Here is a 23,342-nt window from a genome sequence, read left to right as displayed (position 1 = left end):
CTCAGATGTCTAAAAGAACATATCGATACCTATACTTCTGAAATAATTTTCCAATTAAAGTTTAACTAAAATCTTGCAGAGTTCACCAATAAAATGAGCTGAAGGAAACATCAGCTTTGGCTACTAGCTAGTAATCTAAATTAAATAAATAAATATTATTTAATATTCTTAAAATCTTACGTACTATTCTATTTAAAATGCCACACTACAAAAGAGACAAAGAAATACTTACATTGCTCACGCAACACAAATCAACAAATTGGCTTATCTTATCTTCAACAAATCTTTCATAAATCACAGCAAAAAATATGACCTGAAATAAATCAACCAAATTTTCTTTTATCAGTTCATCAGATTTGACATTATTAAGCAATTAATTTCACCACTTAACACCCACAAATAACAGACTTCTGTAGTGGCCACTATTGCATTGGACTTAATGAAATAGCATTGACATACGACTTCCATTAAGAAGTAAAGTTGTCAGATGCTTCAAAGTTGTTTAAAATAAAACAAAGTATTTGCATAAATTCACATCTTTGAGAGGATTAAAATTCTGATTCTGAAGTCAGATGTCTCATATCTCAGAAGATTCATTTTGAGTCCCAAAGGTGTACTAGGCTAAAATAACCAAACATAACAGTTAAGAACCTACTCCATGCTAGGATAAGCAGTTTAGACACTCTAGTGATTTATTCTAGCTTCCAAGAACCAGCCTGAAATGATAATTCAGGATGTCACATGTTTCACATACTTGTAGGATGGCAATGGCTATCCAGAGTGCAGCAGACACACCAAATCTTAAAATGCGGCTCCAAGGAGCTACATAGCTCTCACTGCTTCTTGCAAGACTGGAAGAAGCATCCATTAAAGCCAGGTTTGAAAATCCCACCACCTGAAGAGATAAGAAGGTCAATATAACAACAGGTGACAATGAATAGTATTAATTAGGGTCCTGTTGTTTCCATCATAACAGGAAGTAAGAAAAAATAATGAAAAATGGACCTGGGAATAGTCATCTGCTCACTATGACGGAGCTCAATTGTGTGATCCAGTGTTGTTACTGAGAAACATAATTAAAACATAACCTGTACATGTATGGGTTGACAGGTAAATTAAAGAACTTGTAGCTAAATCTCACAAAAAGTCAATACTGGCTTTTACTGAAAAGCTCCAAAAGATTCTACTGCATAGAGATATAAATTCTGCCAAATTTCAGTCTTTGGTCCTATTTATTGCACTGTTAAAGCAAATTTTAATGTATTTTGCAACTCTTAAAAGTTGATTTCTTTTGTTTTTATTGAACAGAAATATATTCTCCTCCACCTTCTGTATGGCTGAATCTATTTTAAACAAAAAAATCTAAAAAAGTTCCAAAATAAAAAAGATGATGAACACTATGTGTTGAAACACTTTAGAGGTGAAAAATCAGCAAAAATCTTTCAGAACAGAAGTTGCACCTAATATACTTGTGGTGGTTTGACAATTTCCTCATGTTCTAGTGGTTGTTACTTGGGAGAAGAGACACACACCTCACTACACCCTTCTTTCAAGTAGCTGCAGTGTGCAATAAGAATAGGTGCTGTCTTTTCTCCCTCTCTTGTAACATTGCACCTAATTTGGTCCTGGCCTGTATTTAGCAACAGCAAAAATGCTCACATAGTGAATGAAGAAAGTTTCAGGACTTTAATTATTTAAAGGAAAAAATTAAAAATAACTATAAAATTTAATACAACCGTTAAAATATGTGCAAGAACCTCACAAAAACAACTATATGCCACACACTTTAAGAATATTTCACAAGATAGAAAAAAATTACTAAACTACAAAAGAAACAAGTCCAAACATTTTTTAAAAGCTAAAGCACAGTTTCTCTCATAACCTGAGGCTGCAACTGAAGGCATACTGCCATCTGAAACAGAACTGGCACATTTTATTTCCTGCATTATGAAAGGGCACTGCAGCAAATTACCAGGAAGGAAGCTCAGTTCAGACAAATATGAAATCAGAAATAAAGCTGTAGACTGTGGCAGGAAGGTGCTAGTAGGCAAATAAAGAATTGAGTGTGTACACAGATTTATCAGTCTCTTAAGCCCTTTAAAGTAACTCATTACCTTAAAAAAACCCTAAACAAAACTAACAAAGATCTCTAAGGTAACTAAAGGTTAGGGATTATTTTAGGTCTTCCTTAATGAAATATTGCAGTGACCTATATATGACTCATAAATTAAAAAATGCATTAAAATTATTATTTTACTAAGTTACATGATTTCAAGTGAATTCACTATTACCATATAGAATGCAAGAATTAAACATCCAACCCTTAAGTTACACTCTGGGTGTGAATTATAAATTATAATAGTAATATTAATAATAATAGTAGTAGTAGTGGTAGTAATAATAGTAATATTACCTCCAGAAAAAAAAGAACTGCAAGCACTTGAAAGAGAGGATTTATTTTCCTCATTGTTTGAATTTCATTCCATTCATTTGCTATAAAGTATGTCCTCCATATGCTCACAGGTGCAGCAGCACTTTTAACAACACCTTCACCTAAAAAGAGTACATACAGTAAAGCTCTAAAATTTAATATCTGGATATCACCAGATATCAGTAATATCTGAATTTCACCAAAGCTTGTACAAAAAAGCATTGTTTGGATTACCTTCGACTGCTTTAAGAACTTTGCCCTTAGGTCTTTCCCAGTCAATAAAAAATATATCAATAGCAAGTTGTGAAACCAGCAAGTGTAAAAATTGCAGAGCCTACGAGAGAAAAGTAAGGACAGAAACAGCATATACACAAATATGGAGGAATAGTCATTGCATAGATTATTCATTGAACATAATAAGCAACAGCTTGATTATACATGAGACTGCAACTTTTTTACCAACTTTTGATAATTTTTTGTTTGTTTAAAAGCTTGGAATAATGGTAAGTCATGTGACAATGTCCAAAATTATGAGGAAAATACAGGAAAGTAACAAAAAAAACCATTTCTCCATAACATACTAACCTGCACTACAAGTTCCAATTCAATATAATATCCACAATTTATATAATATTTGTATGTGCCATGAAGACAGAACAGTGATCTCAGAATTCTACATATTTGAATGTAGAATGTAGACAGATTTGGATCTGTCTTCTTTCTAATCAGGAACTCACAGCACTTACATTCTGTTTTAAATTGAAGTACTTGCTTTCTTGACAGGATGCTATTTTATTTGGATTTCTTTATACCTTTATCCTTGAAAGAATGTTTTTTCAGTCTTTATTTCATTACCTTCTTGAGACATTTATTTTCCTATAAAGACTCCACAAAATAAATTTCTATTGAAAAAAATGACTTAATTCTTAGAAGAACATAACTATTAGGGCATAACATCTACACACTAATAACTGCACAAGATATTTAAAAACAAGCCTACTGAAAATACACAGAAGCATGCTGACATGTATTTTATGGTGAGGAAAAAATTATTTACCTTTAAACTAAATGCACATGCTATGTATGTAACAAAATCTTCTTCTTGAGATGGAAGAGGTAAAAGGACAGATACAAACTGCTGAGCCTAAAATTGAGAAGTTATATTGAAACTGTACACCTGGCATACGTGACAACATAATAAATGCGTAAGTGTGAATAAGCTTTTCCAGAAAAAGATCAATAAATATGTAAAATATTTTAAGTGATAATTAAGCAGACTACAAGTAAAACAAATCCTAAGGAAAAGTAAGAGGTGAACACAAAATTTAAGCACACAAAACAGAATATTATATTAAACTTGCCTCAAGAGTCTGACAAGAAAAGAAAATAAAAAAGAAGAAAAAAGAAAATTAATGTCCATGCAAAAATATATTTAATATTACTTGGTTTTCAGACATGCAAATCTGGAAAAGCACTTACTTTGAAGAATATGAGCCAATAAATCCCTGTGCCCACTGTGATGATAAAGAAAACGTTGGCAAGATCTCCAGCATAGAACAGTAAGAACTTGAAAACTGTCTGCAATTATAAAAACACGCTGTAGACATCTGTAAAGCTAATCAAGTAATGCATATGTTCACAATGCATTCATATAAAGTGTTACGTAGCTCACACAGGAAACTCTAGTAGTGAAAAATAGCACTGAGCAAAAGCTTTCCACTGTGGTTATACATTTATGGTACTTTCACTAGCTGAAACTCTTACACACTGGTCTTTGTTCAAGGAAGAATTAATCTGAAAACCAAGTCCACTCAAGTGATCAGAACAGGCCTGTAATTACCTTCATTTTTAGAGCAGCATTTCCTGAATGACAATATCAGAATCAAAAAGAATGCCAAAAAACTACTTCCCCAAGTGAGCCTAACTCTGGGGCACAGCTCTATGCAGCTAGGCTAGAAATTATTTCAGTTACCTTAAGAAAATGAATCATTACAATCACAGGGAATGACAGCAAAGGTGCCCTTAAAGAGAGGCAAAGATGTCCCATTTCAGTTTGGCAGCTGTTCATACCTGCAAGTCAATTATAGAGCTTCCTGTCCGCCTCTTCCAGCCTGCAGTCTTGAGAAGGGACCATAACACTGCCAGTCCACCCAACACACCCAGTGCGATCTGAAAAGAACAAAAAAGTATTTGCAGGTATTTTTAAAACACACACAAAAAAATAGAAGTAGATCATTCTATCAAGAAATTAAAGGGAATTACTTACATCAGTCTGAATCTGAGCCTCTGACTGATTCATCTCATAGCTGACTGCAAAAGAAACCTGAATATTGAAATGCAAAAAGTAATTATGTACAGAAATTCTGAAGTGCCACCTCCATTACAGACAGTGGTAGTTTTCAGTTTTAGTTGGTGGGAATGCCCATCTACGGCTACTACACAAGTATCACATAAAACTTTTTTAATTCATATGACCTGGTGTGCTCTGGTGCCAGGCTCACTACCAGCATGTCCGGTGCTACTCTTCCTGCAGATTTTACCAGCAGTAATGCTGGGATGGGAGACTGCCAGCAAGTTACCAGCTATAACTATCTGTAATTCTTTCAAATGTGCATGATTTTGTTCCTACTGAAAGGAGACACTGAATGTTTGATACCCTCCCTTTTATCAGTGATTAAAGGTAACCTTGATGTAATTACACCAACATGCAAAATCATATGGTAAGCTTGCACAGCTCAGATACTAGGTTTTTTGCAGCTTGAATGAAATAAAAAATATCATGCACCAAAATTGTTCCCTCTAGCTTAAATTTTAACCTAAAGCCTCTTTTGACTTTGGTATGAAAGATTTGTACATGGAAGTGAAAATGTTTGGCTTTGTTTAATAATATTCTGGCCTGAGTCTTCATCACTGCACAGCTAAATTTAACACAAACATGATAATAAATAGTATTTTAAATTAAGTTTAAAAGAAGCATCATTTCACTCCCCTAAAACAATCCCTCCTTCCCTCCACCTTGTCTTCCCCAAACATTTGTTCCTGTCAGACCTCCTTCTATCACTGCACTTGGACTTAAGTCTAAATATACTGTTACTACAAGCTCAGTGTTTACAGAAACTGGAAACAAAATTCAATGTACCTTTTTAGTTGCATAAACTAAGACATCCAAAATTGACAATACCCAAATAGACCTCACCAAATAGATGTAAGGATGAAATAATATGAAAGAAAACTGAGGAACTGAAAAGAGTTGTTCCTACCATCACTATTTGAATGAATTACTTTCTAGATACAGTGCTGTCTCAACTTAAATAAAGACATCACTTAGGAGGGAAAAAAAGTCTTGATCTATCTTTCTAATTCTCTTACTTTCATGCAACTAATATGGAACTCAGGGAACGCTTCTAGCACCACATATTTCTTCTAGCCAGATGTCTATTTGTACTGGAAGTCTGAACAGTTGAAAGTTGACAAGCAGAAAATGCTAATATTAATTTTTTTTATTCTACCATCCTAAGATCAACATTTTTACTTTTTACTGTAGTGTGATCTAACACACAAGCAAGACAGAAGAATGGGGCATCTGAGCTGCTGCCCATGAATGCAGGCAAAAGGACAAAAGGCAAAAGGGAAATGTCCCTTCTGCATCTGCTACAGCAGAATTTGGTGGTTTTCAGTACAGAAGGATGAAGTACTAAAGGATGTTTAAATATATTACCAATATTTTAACTTAAACGACAGGTGACCTGAAATGTTTGTGTCATCACAACCTCCTCTTAATGCATTGTTCTAAATAAAAATACTAATTCCTTGCATAAATTGCTTGCAGTGCTGCATGGAGTCCTTTATGTGTTATTTTATGTGTGTATAATTTTATTTGAACTGTAGTTCAATTCAGCATTATAAAACCAACTTTAAATTCAAAGTGTTTTAAGTTAAAAGAGACTGAAGATAAATTGAAAAGAGAATATTTTTAACTGATTTGTTTTAAAAGGTTTTAGTGAAAACTTGTAACTTCAAAGCTTATCAGAACTAGAAACTGCTTATTAGATTTTTATAATCCACTACCAAAAGCCGGAATTCCAACAGAACTGAAAGTATAATTAAGGTAGCACAAAGATCTCACCATCACACTCTGGGTTTCAGGGTTTTGGATAAGCACATCTGTGTAATCAACAGTAATAAGAGGAGGGTAGATAGTTCCTCTCTGTGTATGGGATACCAGACGAATACTGCAGAAATAAAGAGTATGATTTTCAATTAAAAAAAACAAACAGATGAGTACTTGGAAAGCAATCGTTGAAACTTGGACTTGTAAGAAAATACTAAATGAACAGAACAACATGATAAATAAAATGAGAATTTCTAATGACATAGCACTTCACATTTTAAAAGCAACTGGAGTGCACAAAGGCATGTACAGAAATATATAAAAACAAATTATGGGAAGGATTGTTTACTTGTAAGAAAATACCTGAATTAATCTTTACCTGTCTGCATCTTACAAGAGGACATCACTTAAAGCAGGAGAAAAAAAGTATTTTTCCTAAATATATTCCAGCTGAGATGAGCAATCAGTAATGACCCTAACAGGCAGATTCACAATTTTAGTTAAATGACTACAAGCCTGTTTTGGATTGTATAACAGACTAGGCAATGGATTGTAAAAATACTCCAGAAAAGAATATGGAGTATGAAATAAGATCCTTGTATAGTCAGCAATGCACATGTTGAAAAACAATTAACAGAGGAGCTTTTAGGTCTTTTCAGACAACACCTGCTTTTAAGAGGTGACTGAGTAATACCTGTTAACTTGCATTATGCAAACATGGTCTGATCCTTGTACCTGGAAGGGAATCATGGTGATTTTAATTCCCACAAGTCAATATTGTTTTCTTTCACTCATCAGAACAACCTATGGAAATTCATGCCATTTTCAAATATGCAATAGAAAAAGCATATTACATATTAGACATATTAGAAAATACATAACAAAACAACTTTAAGACAATAAAATTCAGACTGTACAACATTGGCTTTATTTTCTATGTGCTATATATATTCTATGAGTTAATCACCTTATTGTTATTTTGCTAGCAATCCGAATTACCCTTGGTGGTTTTCCCAAGTCACTCTCTTTTCCACTAAGTGCATCCACCAAAAAAAATCGACGAGTCAAAAGCCAGTTGTTCATATTACTGCCTAGGAAAAAACATGACAGTTTCACACATGCATTATTCAACATAGAAAAAGAACGAAATGTATTAGACACTACACATATAATTGTATAACATGTTGTAATTATGGAGGCTATAAAATTGTTTATTTTCAACTTATACAAATATATAATGAAATGAGATGATTTTATTTATCATATTACTGACTGCAATGGTGTATGCAACCACAGCTTGCACTTAAACTATCAGAACTTGCCCACAAATACTAAATTTTTGAAATGGAAACAAGTTATGGTGTGTAGTGGCATCTTTCAACACAACACAGTAACAGTAATTAATATAATTATTTCTATTTGAAGTTTTCCGATTGTTTATAAATTTATAGAGATGTTACTATCACCATCTTACCTTGATTAACAAACTTTTCATTGTATTGAAGATTCAAATTTAAAACTGGCACGGCCCAAAGGTATTGCTGCCCATTGCCATCATTATATTCAAGGAACAGGTCATAAAAGACTGGATTAGCAAAATCCAATAAAATCTTAGAAACTGAAATTTTGCACTAGAAGAAAAAATGTGAAAATAAAAAGATCACTTTAACCATTTAGTTATTTTGTCAAGCTGTGGATTCCTTCCCTACAAAAATCATTGTGGAATCTGTCACACTTCTTCACAAAATAGAGAATCACAGAATCATCGAGGTCCTGCATGAGCCTCCATTCCTGCAGGCTAAACTCTCTCAGCTCCCTCAGCTGCTCCTCACAGGACTTGTGCTCTAGACCCTTCACCAGCTCTGTTGTTCCTGTCTCCACGCTCCAGCACCTCAATGTCCTTTTTAGTGAGGGGCCCAGAATGGATACAGCACTCGAGGTGTGCCCTCACCAGTGCCGAGCCCAGGGGGACAATCACTGCCCTGGTCCTGCTGGCCACACAATTCCTGGTACAGGCCAGGATGCCACTGGCCTTCTTGGCCACCTGGGCACATGCTGGCTCATGTTTGACCATCTGTCAACCAGAAACCACAGGTCTTCTTCTGCTAGGCAGCTTTCCAGCTGCTCTTCCCCAAGTCTGAGCACTGCATGAGGTGGTTGTGACCCAAGTGCAGGACCTGGCCCTTGGCCTTGTCACCTCACACAATTGGCCTCAGCCCGTCCATCTGGCCTGTCTGGACCCCTCTGCAGAGCTTTCCTGCTCTCCAGCAGCTCAACACTCCCATCTAGTCCGGTGTCATCTGCAAACTTGCTGAGGGGTGTTCTTGATCCCCTTGTCAAGATCATTGCTAAAGATGTTAAACAGGACCAGTCCCAGTACTGAGCCCTGGGGAACACCACCAGTGACCAGCTGGATTTAGTTTCATTCACCACTCTCTGGGCCTGACATCCAACCATTTTTTCACCCCATGAAGAGTGCATCTGTCCAAGCCACGAGCAGAGAGCTTCTTGAGAATGCAGTGGGAAACAGTGTCAAATGCTTTACTGAAGTACTGATAGACAAGGTACTCCAGCTATATGCAAGCAATTACAAAGTACTAATGATTTTATGCAAACTTCTTGGAAATTATTGCAATTAACTGGAATGACTAATGTGGAGAATGAAGCTCTTAAAATTTTTCAACAGATTTGAAAAAAATATCTTAGCAAACCTCACATACACAAAATGTGAAACAGCGTAAACATTAAAATCAAGAAACATGAATGCTGAAGTCATGGAGTACTGCATCTGGCTCTGAGCACACCAGTACAAGAGAGAAATTAAAACTGCTTGATACAGTCCAGCACAGGCCACTATGGTGAGGAAGAGACTGAAGCATTTCTGCTACAAAGAATAGCTGAGACATTTTTGCCTGGAGGTAAGAAGGCTCAGGGGGATCTTATCAATGTGTACAAATATTGTACAAGGGAGGGTGTAAGAGACAGAGCCAGGGTCTTTTCAGCAGTGCCCAGTGACAAGACCAGAGGCAACAGGCATAAACTGAAACAGGAGGTTCCCTCTGAGCATCAGAAGACAGGTTTTCACTGACACAGACTGCCCAGGGAGGCTGTGGAATCTCACTCCCTGGGGATAAAAACCCATGTGGACATGGTCCTAGGCAACCTGCTCTACACGGCCCTGTTTGTCTTGTGGACAAGACAGCCTCCTGAGGTCTCTGACTACCTCAACCACTCTGTCATTGTGTGAAGAAATTAGATGTGAAAGCAGGTAACTTTTTGCAAATGTGAACAACCATGCATCTTTAAATACTCATATAATTTGTCAACCACGTTTTCTCCAAAGCCACTTGGAAAAAAAAAGTAATGCATACAGTGGATGAAAATTGCATTAAAAAATACTCAGTAAGTTACTGATGTACCCATTTAAACCCAACGATATTATCTGTAATTAATACTTAACAACAGGTAATACAGACTCAATATCAAATGCTCAAGATTTTAAAAAGAAAAAAAGCCCCAAACTCAACTAGTTCAGTGATCCTAAATAGAACATATTTTCATTCTGTCTGAAATATGGATTAAACAACATTAAACAATATGGAAGAGTAAAAATATTTAACAAAGATTTGTCAATGTTATTTGGTAAACACTAAATTTCCCAGACTAAGCTTTGACAGCTATTACCTTCTAAGACTTTCACACCACCTAAAAAGCAGCCAAAATTTTGTGTTTTGACACTTCAACACATAATGTGGGAAATGGTTTTCAATGTTAGATGAGTTAATAAACAATAGTTATATATAGGTATGAGATGCTGTGCACATATATGAAGTTTTATAAGGATGTTTCCTTCTCCACTCCCTTGCCAAAGAGACTACCACGTTCCCATTCAACATATTAAGTGACAAAAATTAATGAAGCTTTATCACTGGCAGAACTATTTCTGCAACTGACAGAATTTAGTGTTCTATTCCCTCTTCCTTTCCTGGTGTTTAGTAAAGTGTGAAAACCCCAACAGTCTTTATTCATAGTTAAGACAACTAAAGAATCTCTTTCCTCTGATGAGTCATCTGTTCAATTAGAACACATTTTCAATCTCTTTACTGAACTCACTAAAATCAGGGCATACAAAAAAGAGTAAATGGGAACAATATTCAGGCATAGCATGATTGGATTTGCCTTCTTTCCATATGAAAACTGGCCAAAGATGGTGGTCAGAAAATTGGGAGATATGATACAAAGCATATGGCTGTCATAATTCAGGCACTGTGTTCTTCCACTGCTAAGTCAGCAACCACACAAATACAAATGCCAATTTATTGTGATTATGCTATGTAGAAAACAAGTCTTGTGATCTAGTCAAATAATTTCAAAACCCCCACACTTATTTCACTCAATTTCCCAAGAAAGAACTCCATGTTGCAGCTTATGCCTAAACTCCAAATGTTCTTCAATATGCACTGAATAACTAATGACATATAAGGCAGCTTAATTCAAAATTCAAAATAACATTTTTTATCATACTTACACTTTGTTGGTAAGTTGTTCCAAAAACATAAGCTGCATTCAATTTAGTTTGGGTATCAGGACAAAGCTGAATAAAACATAGTTATAATTAGGTTAATTCAAAGGTATTGTCTTCTCATGTGAAAAATATTTACAAGCACTTATGTATTCAGTTCTCACAAAAGATATTTTGTTCTATTTTTTAATAAGAGAAAGATTTATTTTGGAGAAAACACAAATATTTATTTCACTAATACTGATGTTCTTAAAATGCTGGTTTAGCTTATTCATACTTGCATAGTATTTTTCAGTTCCTTCACTGAAATCTTTGGACAGCACAACTCAAACAGGCAAGAATAATCTTTCTGTGGACTGAATGCTCAATGCACTGTGCTGCCTCAAGCTCAATTGGTGGCTTCTGCTAAATTCAAGAATCCCATAAGAAAAGAAGTCCACATTCATACAGCCCTGTTTCTCTTAATCTGGCATCCTCAGAGAATCAAAGTTATACCAACTAACAGATTTTTTTTTCTTTTTTTATTACAACACTTATATTTTTAGCAAAGAACAGCAGATTCAGCTGAATCCAGAAAACAATGGTCCAAAGTCTAACTAAATGAGCACAGCATTTAGTGGAGGGCAGAACCATTTTCCCAAAATGAGAATTAAGTCTAAATTTTCATAAAACATAATTCTATTAGTGTGAAACTGAAATTCTTGGAATGGCTACAATTATGCATTGAGACCGGTTTATCACAACCTATTACATTACAGGAGGCTTTGAATGGAAAAGCTATTCCTTTCCCAATGGTTCTTGATAGCTGTTAAAAGCTTTGTCCTAGACAATAAATGTGCCCCAATAAACCTAAACTTGTAAGTCAGAATATATAATTTTCTATGCATAGTAACTGTCTTAGTAACCTGTTCTCTTAAACATCAGATTTCCTTAAAACTGGAGACACAGACACAAGATGGCTCATCCTGAGGCAGTAACAAATTAAATCCTGAATGTCAACCACTCTTCTGTAGACACTGAAATGGTTGAAACGACGTGCTCCAACAGAAAAGGAACCAAGAATTCCCAATCATTCCTGCCAGTGTTCCTATTGTTGTGTGCCTAGGGAAATACTGAGAGTGCCTATACCACCACTGGACTGCTAAACAAATTCTATTCTGTAACATGTCGCAGCTGCCAATTGTTCTCTCTGACAGACTATTGCACTTTCTAATTGCTGCTTACTTGCATTTTTTGCAGCCTAACTACTCAGTGTGGTATTGCTGAAATAGAATGTCTGTGTCCCTGAAATCTGAGGGTTTACTGTCCAAGGGTAATTCCAGCCAGTATTCCCCCTTTCTGTGTAAAGTCTTCCACCACATATTTATAACTTTCTGTTATGGAAAAGGCACATGCTGATCATAGTGTACGTTTTATATTTAAGACCAAAAGAAATAAGCATGCAAAAAAATCCTAAGACAACGCTAAGAAAATGGTGTAGATCAGCTTTCCTACCTCCCTTGACAGTGACAAAACCACTGATTTGATTGTCACCCCCGTGATGTGTGCGAATAGGTGACAGCATCTAATAGGGACATACTCATAGCATCATCTATAAACACATGTGGACAAAGAGCTAAAGAATGCACTTTTCTCAACAAGAAAAAGAGGTTTAATAAGAAACTACACAAATGAGCAACTATGCTGAATGGAAGACAGAGACAGTTGGTTCTAAATGACTAACACTATTTTTTAGAGCTCTCCAATATGCCAAATTTATACTAGTCCAAAGGATGAAGGCAATATTGATGAATTTATACTTCTGATTTTGTAGAGATCATTGTGACCAAGAATAAAGGGCTATTTTCCCTATCCTAGCTCTACAGTTATGAACTGTCATTAGTGTAGTAACTAAACTCTTGGCTTTTGTCTAAATTTGGCTAAAGGCACTCAGAATGTTGTGCTATCAAGAAAAGATAACTAAAGTCAAACATACCTGTAAGATACCTCCTTCCAAACTTTGCCACTTAAGAAAGTTTCCTGCTGCATCAAAGGAGGCTGCAATAAATTTCAGTTTTACATCCTGTTGATGAAAAAAAGATAAAGACCAATGAAACTGCCTGAATTGGACATTCACATTTTAGAGACTGCTGTCTACTTGTTTGATGTTTCCTAAAACGTTCAGTGCAATCCTTCATTTTTTTGCCCTTTTGATTTTGTTTTAATCTTGGTTTTGGTAGTTTACTTTAAAAAAAAACCCATAACATTCTTCTACAGCTTCACTAGTGATATGGAAAAAATATGGAGGGAACTTCTACACATGTAGACATGCCCCAAACTAATCAGAAATCTACGCAGATTTCTAATGTCTAATGCAGATTTTCTATACTATGTGAGAATCTAGAGGGCTTCCAGAACCTTCAGTGTAGGAGGAATAACAAGTATTTTAGTTATTAAAACAACTGCCACATTGCAACATTGTTTAGCTTAAAACATTGCCTTGTAGAATATGGCTGAAAAAGGCCATTTTATTTTTGAGTCAATAAGAAAACTCTAGATAGATTTGGGAGTATAACTGACAAACAGGTTATCACTAGTACTATTTTCTGTGATAAGCTGAACTTGAATAAACTATTCCAGTTATTCTATTTTTTCAATGAATTTGGAAAAATAAATCACTTTACTGCTCAATTTTACTATCTGATTTCTTCATAAAAATGTGTCAATTAACAAACTATTTAAGCAGTTCATCCCTCCCAGGGATGGGTATCTGGCTTTGTTAACATTAAAATTATTTTTCTCCCTTTTTTTTCCCCCTAATTCACTGCAGGAAGAGGAAAAGGCTAGAGTAATACAATGAAACCAGTTCTGATACAACCAGCTTGTAGACATTCGTAACAGAAATATTACAAATAAACCAAGTAGGGGGAGAAATGTGTGTGTAAGCAACAGAAAGCATTAAACACCACATCACAGTGATGAAGAACACTGTTCCCAGCTACAGAGCTGATAAATGGGTTGTGATAAAACCTGGCACAGACATCTTGTCAGCAAAAGACCCTGCACTTTGGCACACCAGGAGAGTGGCAGTAAAGATACAGCACATCACACTTACCCCTCTTTTTCACATTAGTTCACCATGAAATCTGACAAAAGGATGTACATATTTTAAAACATGCAAAAAAGACAATGACCAACTTTGGCTCAGATTTATGAAGATGGAAGTAAACAAGACTCAAGCAAAACACAGTGTCAAACAACTCCTAAGGCGTATAAAGGGTTTGTCTAATTACTAGTTCACCACTGCCAGTCCAGATCCTTGGGGACACAGTGAACTCTTAAAAGCTGGCATCCTTTGTTCCTTATGTCCTGGTCAGACCACACAGGCTTGGCCTTGTGAGAATGTGGGATTTGAGAGTGTAAGTAAAGGAAGTGACTAGACATTATTTACATAAATATCACCTACCTCTTCCATAAGATCTGACAAGTTTTGTTACACTAACTGCCTAAATTTTACCTTTAGTAGAATCACAACTATAACAAATCTAAACCTTGTCATGTGATTATGTCCTCTTCCTAATGTATGCTTCCCTATGTCTACTACCCAACACCTACCTTATCTGTTCCCTTAAAAGTGAAAGTTGTAGGAAAATGATTTTTCTCAAGCACTTGGGATGCTAATCCTGGTTGGTCTCCATAATACAGCCATGGAAGATTATGCCTCCTGAAAAGAATTACATTGTTTTCTCTAAAGAAACATAATATTTTCATCAAAGAACACTGAGAATAATAATTTCCATACAAAGCTATTAAAGACCAGAAATTATAGAAAAGGCAACTTACCAGTAGGGTATTGAATGAATGATGCCTACCCTTGCTGTACTGACAAAAATATACTGAAACAAACCACAGGCATCAGTACTTGAAGAGCTCAATGAGTTCATATTCATCACACACATATTTCCAAGAGCTTGGCATGCTGTTAGATTAGAGTACAACTGCAGTGGAGAAACACAAGAACACAGAAAAAAAAAATTAATTACCCCCTCCCTTTTGTCAGCCTGCCATAAAATTAATGTTATTTTTAAGAAGCCACTCCTAAACCTTTGTTTTCACTTGAAAGTAATTTCATTTTGTAAACACACAGTATTTTCTCACTATTCAGGTACTGTATTTTTATAGATCTGCAGATGGTAGCAAGACATCAATATTCTCAGTTTTTCAGCTTATTTTAGTTGTATCCACTAGATGGTAAAAAGTGACAGAAATGTTGAAATCTGCACTTAGAAAACAAAGTGAGAATCAAAATGTTTAATATCACTTAGACTGTATAGCAAAGATGACTCCATCAAAGACCTCAGATGGACAATTACAGATGCATGTAGTGCAAGTATTTTCTCTTCAGTTTTATGTACCTTGTTCAATTTTGTTAAACACACCAGTGCCAAGTGGTGTGCAGAGGTGACACCTGGCATCTGTGTGCAGGACTCACAACACTGATATTAATTTGCCTCCTCTTTACCCCTATTTGGGTGGGTCAGACCAGCAGCTGCTCATCACATGCAGGCAGCCCCTCTGAATGGTTGTGCAGGGTGAGGCAGGCAAACAGGATAAACTGATGTCAGTGATAAAGAATAGGACTAGTGGGAGAATGCATCTCAGAGCTGTGTATATGAGATGGTGATAGGAGCAAAGGTGATCTGGGAAAATTCTGAATGTTAGTCTGGTGAAATACTGACTGAGAGAACACGTGCCAGCCTGGGAACATGGCCTGGGCATCTGAAACATCCTTGAAAAGTGCAGCTGGGTATCTGAACTTCAGAGACCTCCTGAGACACCATCAATAAGCACAAACCCAAGGAACTGTAACAGCAACCTGTCCTCTGGAAAGATGAAAAAGGGTCTAGAAGAGGGTTAGGGTATAGAAGAGGGAAAACATTCCATAAGGTAGGAACAGGCAACTGCTATTGATGGTTGTACATGAAAGAGTAGAAAAAGTCTGGAAGAAGTAAAAAAATAGCTAGAGATATAAAACAATGTCATCTCTTGGCTGCTCCAGGTGGTGCTGCCCTACACCACCTTATGTCTCTCTGATATAAAAATTACTTTTTACCCAAAATGGAGAGTAAATCTCTCCCTGTCTCTCATCTCGCTCTCTCTCAATCTCAACACACAGGGAAGGTCCCCTACACAAACTTTTCTATAACCTCTCCTAGCCAAGTTACCAGACTGTGGCTAGAGATGCCTGACTCCCTCCAGGTTCTGCAATGTCGATCATCTTTGAAGTGAAACTTCATCTGTCATCAGTATTGAGGCCCCACTCCTGGGAGTGGTTTCTTGAGTACTCTACTGGTACTATTTGCAATAATACACACACATATGGGTAATTCATCACAAGTGCATTTGCTGCTTTCCTAGTGATCATTTTGTAGCAAAAAGTAATATTGAAATGGATGCCTGCTGCTACAATTGACTGCTGCTACACATACACACTTGCTTTACTAATCATAACTGTACTCACTTTACCAGTAATAATTTGAAGTAAACGCTAATGAAAAAATGTAGGAAATAAAGACTCCATGTGCTTGTGTATTATGGAATCCTGCAAATCCATATTTTGATCCTTAGAGACTTCTAGACCAGGTAACCCTTTGGGTTGTGACAGATAGGGACAAAAGATAGCATCTGAGAAGTTAAAATCTGATCTTCAGGACAGCAATACAGAAGGAAAATGAGAATGTGTGATAACAGAAGGGAGGCAGAGGCACATGCCCTTCACAAGTGTCTGTAATTCTGCTGCTGCAGCCACTTTTTCACCCATGGTTACTGCCACCCAGAGCAACATAATGGTAAATAACACTTCCATACAGAAAGCAAAGCAAAGCTAAAAGGGGTGGTTCCATGGTTATGAATAACTGAAAGTCAACTAAGTCAACTAAGAGGTAAAGAGCAGGCACTAGTAAATAGTGGGTATGTAATAAATTAATTTTCTAAGTGATCTCTTCACTGGATATGCTCGTTTGTATCCAAATATATGGCTAGTAGGTCACATACTGCTGAATATTGAAGGATTTTTCTTTAACACCATTCATCTTGTGAAAATTCCAATGCTGTAGACTTGTATTAACATTGACTAGCCCTCAGTATTTCTAAGCATTCTGTACATATAATTATTTCTTTTCTATTTTCATCTCAAAATAGAATTCTTTAAAAGTAAATAAGGTAACTTCAAAAAATAAAAGTGACATGCTTTTATAGAGTACCATTTGCTGCAAACATTTGCAAAAAGCAAACTGCAAACATTAATAAAACTCACCCAACAGGCAAAGGCTGAGGACTGCAGGTTTTTCAGAAACCATGCTGATGTCAGTGTTATACCCTGTAAATAAGGAACTTTTTCACTGTTTTTGTTCACAACAACTCATCCATAATGTAACAGTCTGGAAAACTATGTCAGCTAGAAGATGCTACTGATTTTTTTCTAAGAGCTTTCTGTACGTATCGCAGTCTAACAATATCAGTTCCAAACACAACCATAATGCAATAATTTCTTTCACTTCACTGAATTAGACAAAGTATACAGGACAAGAGACTAAATATTTAAGCTTTGAATATGGATTCTATGATGCAGAATTTTTTTTTACCACAAATGGGAAGTACTAACAATTTTAAGGAAAGATGTTGGCTTAATGGAAATTCTAACTCAGGATCAAATTTGTCAAATTAATTATTTCACAACCTCCTTTTTATAACTATTCACATTTGACCTACACATACCATTCGTACATACTGTAACAAACTGAAAAGACATATTTTCAATAAAATATTACTTAGAAGATGGCATTTCTGATAATATTAATATTAATACTTTCTAATAATAGTAATATTAATAAGGGAGCAAACTAGTTTGTTATCAGAAAAATCGAAGACTGCTTTTTACTTTCTTTCAAGTGCTAGCTTTTAACATCAATTCATTTAGGAACAAAATACATTTCTTAGCCAGATAGCATTTCCTGAATTCAGAACTACTTGGAAAATGGTCCTAACTTTGAGCAGATTTCACAATTAATGGAAGTTCATTAGTAAAAACAACAAAAACCCCTTCAATCTTCTCAATGGAACATATTTTCATTCATTAGCTAATTCAAGGACATCAGCTATTTCACACACAATCTCAAACTTTACATGTGCCCATTTTCTTTTATAAGCTCTTAAGATCAAGCAGTAAACTCAAGCCTTTTATCTTTTTTAAATATTTTACACAACCACAAATTTCATAGGGTAAACAAGTCCAGAGGCATTCATGGACTCTTCAGAATGTTTTTGTGATACAAGAGTATGCTTTCAATGCACACAATTAATACTAAAGGCTACATGCTACTTGTTTTGATACTAAAGTCATGTAAATTACGTCCCTTTTTCAGTTTCCAAGAGGGCATGCATTTTTAAAAGCTTACTCCACTAGAACAATGCTTGCTTGATGTCCATACTTACACTCTATCTTGATGCAAATGACCTCACAATCACAGGGATCAGACAAAAAAGTACCACCATTGTTTTCCAAGAAAGTGAATTTGAAATACTTACTGAAAGTAAGTAATGAGAAAGCTTAAAAGTGTTTTAGAAAACATTCACTTACCAGCTGTGCAAAACGAATAGTTGCAACTCCCTTTGGGGGTAAGCCTTCACGAGCCAAGAAACACAAACCCCCAGTCTGAAAGAAACAGAATAAAAAAATATTGATAAGATATTTATACACTTGCCAAAATAACTTTTCTTTTTCTGAACTTCAATACAGCAACCATTCTTCTACTTACTAGGATGTTTGGGCTGTTGCAGTCACAAGACTTGCTTACTTGGATGAATGTCTTTTCACATCTTACACACCTATGGATCACAAACATGAAGAATGCACTTAAAATGTAGCTAAGTATGATATTTAGTCCTCAGTGAAAGCTGATTACATAGCACGCCCAGGAACAGCATCAGCAACTTCTCTAGTTTGAACTGAAATTCAAAAGTTATTACTGAATTGTTTCTACTATCAGTGAAGTGGAAAATAAATCAAATAAATAATTGTCAGAATAAGAATTCTGTTCTGCTTCCAATCCAAAGCCTGAAAGACAAAGACCCCAAGCTGCTGGCCATATAAGGACTTCAGCACAAACTACAGTGGATTTGACACAGGATTTCCAATTCCCTGCCTTCAAAACTGTCATCCCAAAGATACAGTCTGTTCCTCAGGAATATTCCATTTAAATTAGCATGTCACGTTGAAATTTATCATCACAAAAGGCAAAGAGCACCCACCTGCTTCCTGATGCATCTGAGGCAGAGAAAGAATGCTCACTTCCATTACAATGTACACACATTGCTTCATTAAGCAAAACGCCATCGATGCTTCTTTCCACTAAGCACAAAAGAAAAGCACCTGTGATAAAAGTCCCTGATACAAAGTGTCACACAGGTTAAGGTAAGTGTGAAAAAACTCAGCATCTGCGCAGATCTAAAATAAATTCAAAGAATTTATTTTGAAAAAATCAAGATCACAACATGCAAATAATATCCACTATAAATGCGCATTCATGTACGTATGTATGTATGTATGTATGTGCACATGAAGTTTAGTTTTAAATGAGAAATGCAACATTTCATGTCTGGTTTGGCTGTTCCTTATTTATTCTGAATAAGATTTCAAAAAAAGCCCTCACTGCAAAGCAAAAGTTCAAAACAACAAGTTTGCAAATTACTGGGGAAAACAAAATTGTATTTTATCTAAATGATTCACAGAAATGTCACCGTTTCCAAGTTTCAAAACTGCATCTTCCATCAACTATATCATCTGGCAAGAGATCTCAAATCTAATTATTAAATAAAAAACCCCAAAGCAACAAACCAAAGAGAATTAAAAAAATACAGTACTAATGTACCTGCATGTCAAATTACAGAATCAGCTTTGCTCTCAATATTTTATCATAAAGGCCCGTAATGTATTTTGTAACTCTCTTAAAGTTTAAGGTAGAAGACTGGTATTCAGTGTTCTCCAGATTCCTAGGAAAATTTAAAATTATTGATCTGGAAAACAGGGATTCTCCAATATACTCTGTTGGAAATGTAACCAAAGTGGACATTTGCAATGCTTATTCTGAGAATTAGAGGCATTCCATGTCTTTGAAAATAAGGAAAACTAGAGGTTCCAAGAGCTTTTATGTTTTACACCACTGATGAAAACTGTACTTTGCTCTTATGTTTCCACTATGCAAAACAAGCAAAAATCCATTTAACATGAACACTAAATTTAACATTATTTTTCTGTCTACTGAAAAACATTCGCAACTACTAGAGAGCATCAAGTAAGCACAGATGTAAGGAAGCACATCTCATAAAATCACAGGTACAGGTGTCTCAGGGAGGCATGAAATCCACTGACATTAATGCATAGCCATTTGCTTGGTGTGCTCAGCCTGTTCTCTTCCACCTACTCATGTAGGTATAATTCCTTTACTGTTCTTTATACTTCAAAACACTGTAATGTTTTTATAGTCTATACTGACATTGCTTTTATTCCAGCTTTAATGACAATGGAACTTCAATTCCATTGCCAAAGAGCTTGAAGGAAGTGATACACCAGTATTCATTTATGGAATGTTTGCACAATATTTTTTTTCATTGCAATGGTACAGATTTATCCTTTGTCTTTCAGAAATTATTATTAAGATCAAGAGCAAGGTTGAATTTTTACATTAGACATGAAAACAAATGTAAAATATTCTTTCTTATTTAACAGAAGAGCATATCTTAGTAAACTCAAATATCTAAAACAAGCACTCTCATCTCATAATTGGCATATATTTTTTTTACCTAGTATTTCATTATTGGGGCATTTACAATTTCCTTTTGAAGTCAAGCCTTTGGGGCAAGTAATACAATTCCATCCATCTTGAGTAACTCCACTCTAAAAGAAAACATAAAACTATAAGAATTTTCAAAAATATGGAGATCACCCAGTATCTGTGAAAGATGCCTTAACCGGCCATTAGTTACTAGAAAATATGTTCAAATAAAACATTGATAACATTCATGAAGCTTTTAAAGATAAAAAAAGGCTAAACAATCTGGCAAAAGTAATTTTTAGCAGACACAAAAAAAAGGTAAGCTCTTCCAAACCTGTTAGCTTACATCCTTCAGGGAAAATTAAAAGTACAATGTTTAAAAAGAGATATATTGAATAAACATAATAATGTATACATAGACATTCTGCATATAAATTGCTTATTGCAATTGCATATAAATATACAGAAGTAATGGAAATGGAAGAGTTCTAAGAGAAGCAGTTTATATAATTGTTTGGAATTTTGTACCTATCCAGACAGTCCACATCCACACTTATTTTATAATATGAAGTAACTGCACTACAGATAAAAAGCACTGAGGAAAATGTAGATAACAGCTTCTCCTCAAGTGCTACTGATGTTACTCCCCTTTTCCACTATCATCATTTTATCTTTGCAAAAGCCTTGGCAGTAGAACAAAGGCAAATGCCACCATTGCAGCAAAGAGGAAGAAACGGGAAAAGATCACAACATAAAGGTTATGTGTCAAAGTCTTTGTCTAACACAGCAAGCAGATGGAAAGAAAAGAGAAATTACCTAGCCCATTAGCCATTGAACACCTAACCCAAGGAAGTAAGCTGCTCTCCTGAGAGTTCTTCTATAGTTATTGAAGGGAAAGAAGTATTCAGGAAGGCTTCACCCTCAAAAGTTGATTTGCTGGAAAAACACATTTCTTTGCTTACTATAGTGGAAAAATCTGGTTAAGCTTGGATCAAAATCTGGATCAATGCTGAGATTATGACACAAAACTATAGCTTAAGCTGTCAAGGAAGGTCAGAAGAACTGATCAAACTATAATTATGATTAAAGTAACATAGTAGGAGCAACTCATTTTGAAGTAAGAAGATGAAATATAGCAGATTATAAAGATACAGCCTAAATATTACAATAATAGTATTTATATAAGTAAGAGTTAAGATACGTATGAGCTGAAAAGCATCTTTAACACTGTTCAGAGTTGTGCTCTCTGGGCAAGGACAAAGCAGAGAGGAAAAGCAGTGGAAGAAACTTAAAAAAATCCTTATTTTGTGTGTGGGGTCACTTGTAATGAAACAAAGCCTGTAAAATAATAGAAATAGACAATTCTAAATTGAAAAAAACACTATATATAAGCATGGTCTTAAAAATTCCCAATCAAAGACCATTACTCAAAAATACTTTAAATAAATGAAAAATAACTTGCAGTCAGGAAAAAATCTAAAATTAAAAACCCCATAATGGTTATGGTAAGTATTTTATCATTATGGAAAACATGAAACAATTCAATACTTACCATATTTTCTGGGCATTTTTCACAAGTAACAGAGAATCCACCATTACTAGAAACCATCCTGTATCCTGGCTCACATACACAGGAACTACCTGAAGGAAACAAAACAAATGCACTTTTAATCTATATAAAATGGACAGATTGCAACAGAATACTAAGAACAACTACTATTGTTCTCAAGAGATCAAGATGGATTATTAGATAGACACATAAAACATTTGAGTGAGATGTGAATGAAAATCATCTTGCTTCTTAAAAAATGCCCATGTTACAGTTTGCACACAGATGTTTTAGAAGAATGTTACAATGCTGACCGATCTACCAGGGTGGAACAGGAACCCAGAGCTGGTATTTTGTGGGATTTTTAATTAAACCAAAATTTGCCAGTTGGTCCGTAATAGATATAATCTCTCCATCTAAATCTTGCCACAGTCTTTCCTCCCTACAACACCAGCATTATATATTTGTATACAGGTTTTATTTTTTCAGTTTGAAGTCAGTCTTAAAACCAAACTGTGTTCCTATGAAAAGGTTTTTCAAGATACAGCTGTAGTATGAAAAGCTGTTTTAAACTCAAGGCTTTTAAAATTGTGCATGGGGATCAGGGTTTATACTGAATGGTTTTCAATGAGTGAACAGAACAGAATACTTAACATTTTATATGAAATTAAACACTATTTTCATGGCACAGTATAATTCCCATCTGCTAGTGCTCAACAACATTTAAGAAGTTTTTCCTGACTCAGCGTCAAGAACTTCTCTCTCTACTTTTAAACAAATACCACAAACCAAAATTGATTATATGTACTAATAAACTGTTTTATTGTTTAAGCTTATTGAACTGTCCAGGCAAAAATAATGTCAAATTCTGTGGAAAGTTTTATAACCTTAAAGTATATTCTAACAAGACCAGTTGT

General features: G+C 35.3%; 1 protein-coding gene across 1 annotated transcript in view; it reads right to left on the bottom strand.

Moving 5' to 3' along the window:
* TMEM67 (transmembrane protein 67) overlaps positions 1-23,342 on the bottom strand; it is a 32,405-nt gene that overhangs the window by 7,768 nt on the left and 1,295 nt on the right. Inside the window, exons 2-22 of the mRNA XM_066316119.1 lie at positions 22,429-22,548; positions 20,905-20,998; positions 19,354-19,453; positions 18,861-18,930; positions 18,683-18,757; positions 17,360-17,422; positions 14,887-15,041; positions 14,659-14,767; positions 13,040-13,126; positions 11,071-11,136; positions 8,017-8,173; positions 7,510-7,633; positions 6,558-6,663; positions 4,698-4,754; positions 4,502-4,600; positions 3,911-4,009; positions 3,489-3,575; positions 2,666-2,765; positions 2,414-2,553; positions 755-895; positions 233-313 (exon numbers count right to left, since the gene is read on the bottom strand). Coding sequence (XP_066172216.1) covers positions 233-313; positions 755-895; positions 2,414-2,553; positions 2,666-2,765; positions 3,489-3,575; positions 3,911-4,009; positions 4,502-4,600; positions 4,698-4,754; positions 6,558-6,663; positions 7,510-7,633; positions 8,017-8,173; positions 11,071-11,136; positions 13,040-13,126; positions 14,659-14,767; positions 14,887-15,041; positions 17,360-17,422; positions 18,683-18,757; positions 18,861-18,930; positions 19,354-19,453; positions 20,905-20,998; positions 22,429-22,548 — 2,130 coding nt within the window. The remainder of the gene's footprint in view (positions 1-232; positions 314-754; positions 896-2,413; positions 2,554-2,665; positions 2,766-3,488; positions 3,576-3,910; positions 4,010-4,501; positions 4,601-4,697; positions 4,755-6,557; positions 6,664-7,509; positions 7,634-8,016; positions 8,174-11,070; positions 11,137-13,039; positions 13,127-14,658; positions 14,768-14,886; positions 15,042-17,359; positions 17,423-18,682; positions 18,758-18,860; positions 18,931-19,353; positions 19,454-20,904; positions 20,999-22,428; positions 22,549-23,342) is intronic.

Source organism: Sylvia atricapilla, chromosome 1, assembly GCF_009819655.1.
Source record: "Sylvia atricapilla isolate bSylAtr1 chromosome 1, bSylAtr1.pri, whole genome shotgun sequence".
NCBI lineage: Eukaryota > Metazoa > Chordata > Aves > Passeriformes > Sylviidae > Sylvia > Sylvia atricapilla.
This window is presented reverse-complemented; position numbering and strand designations above follow the sequence as displayed.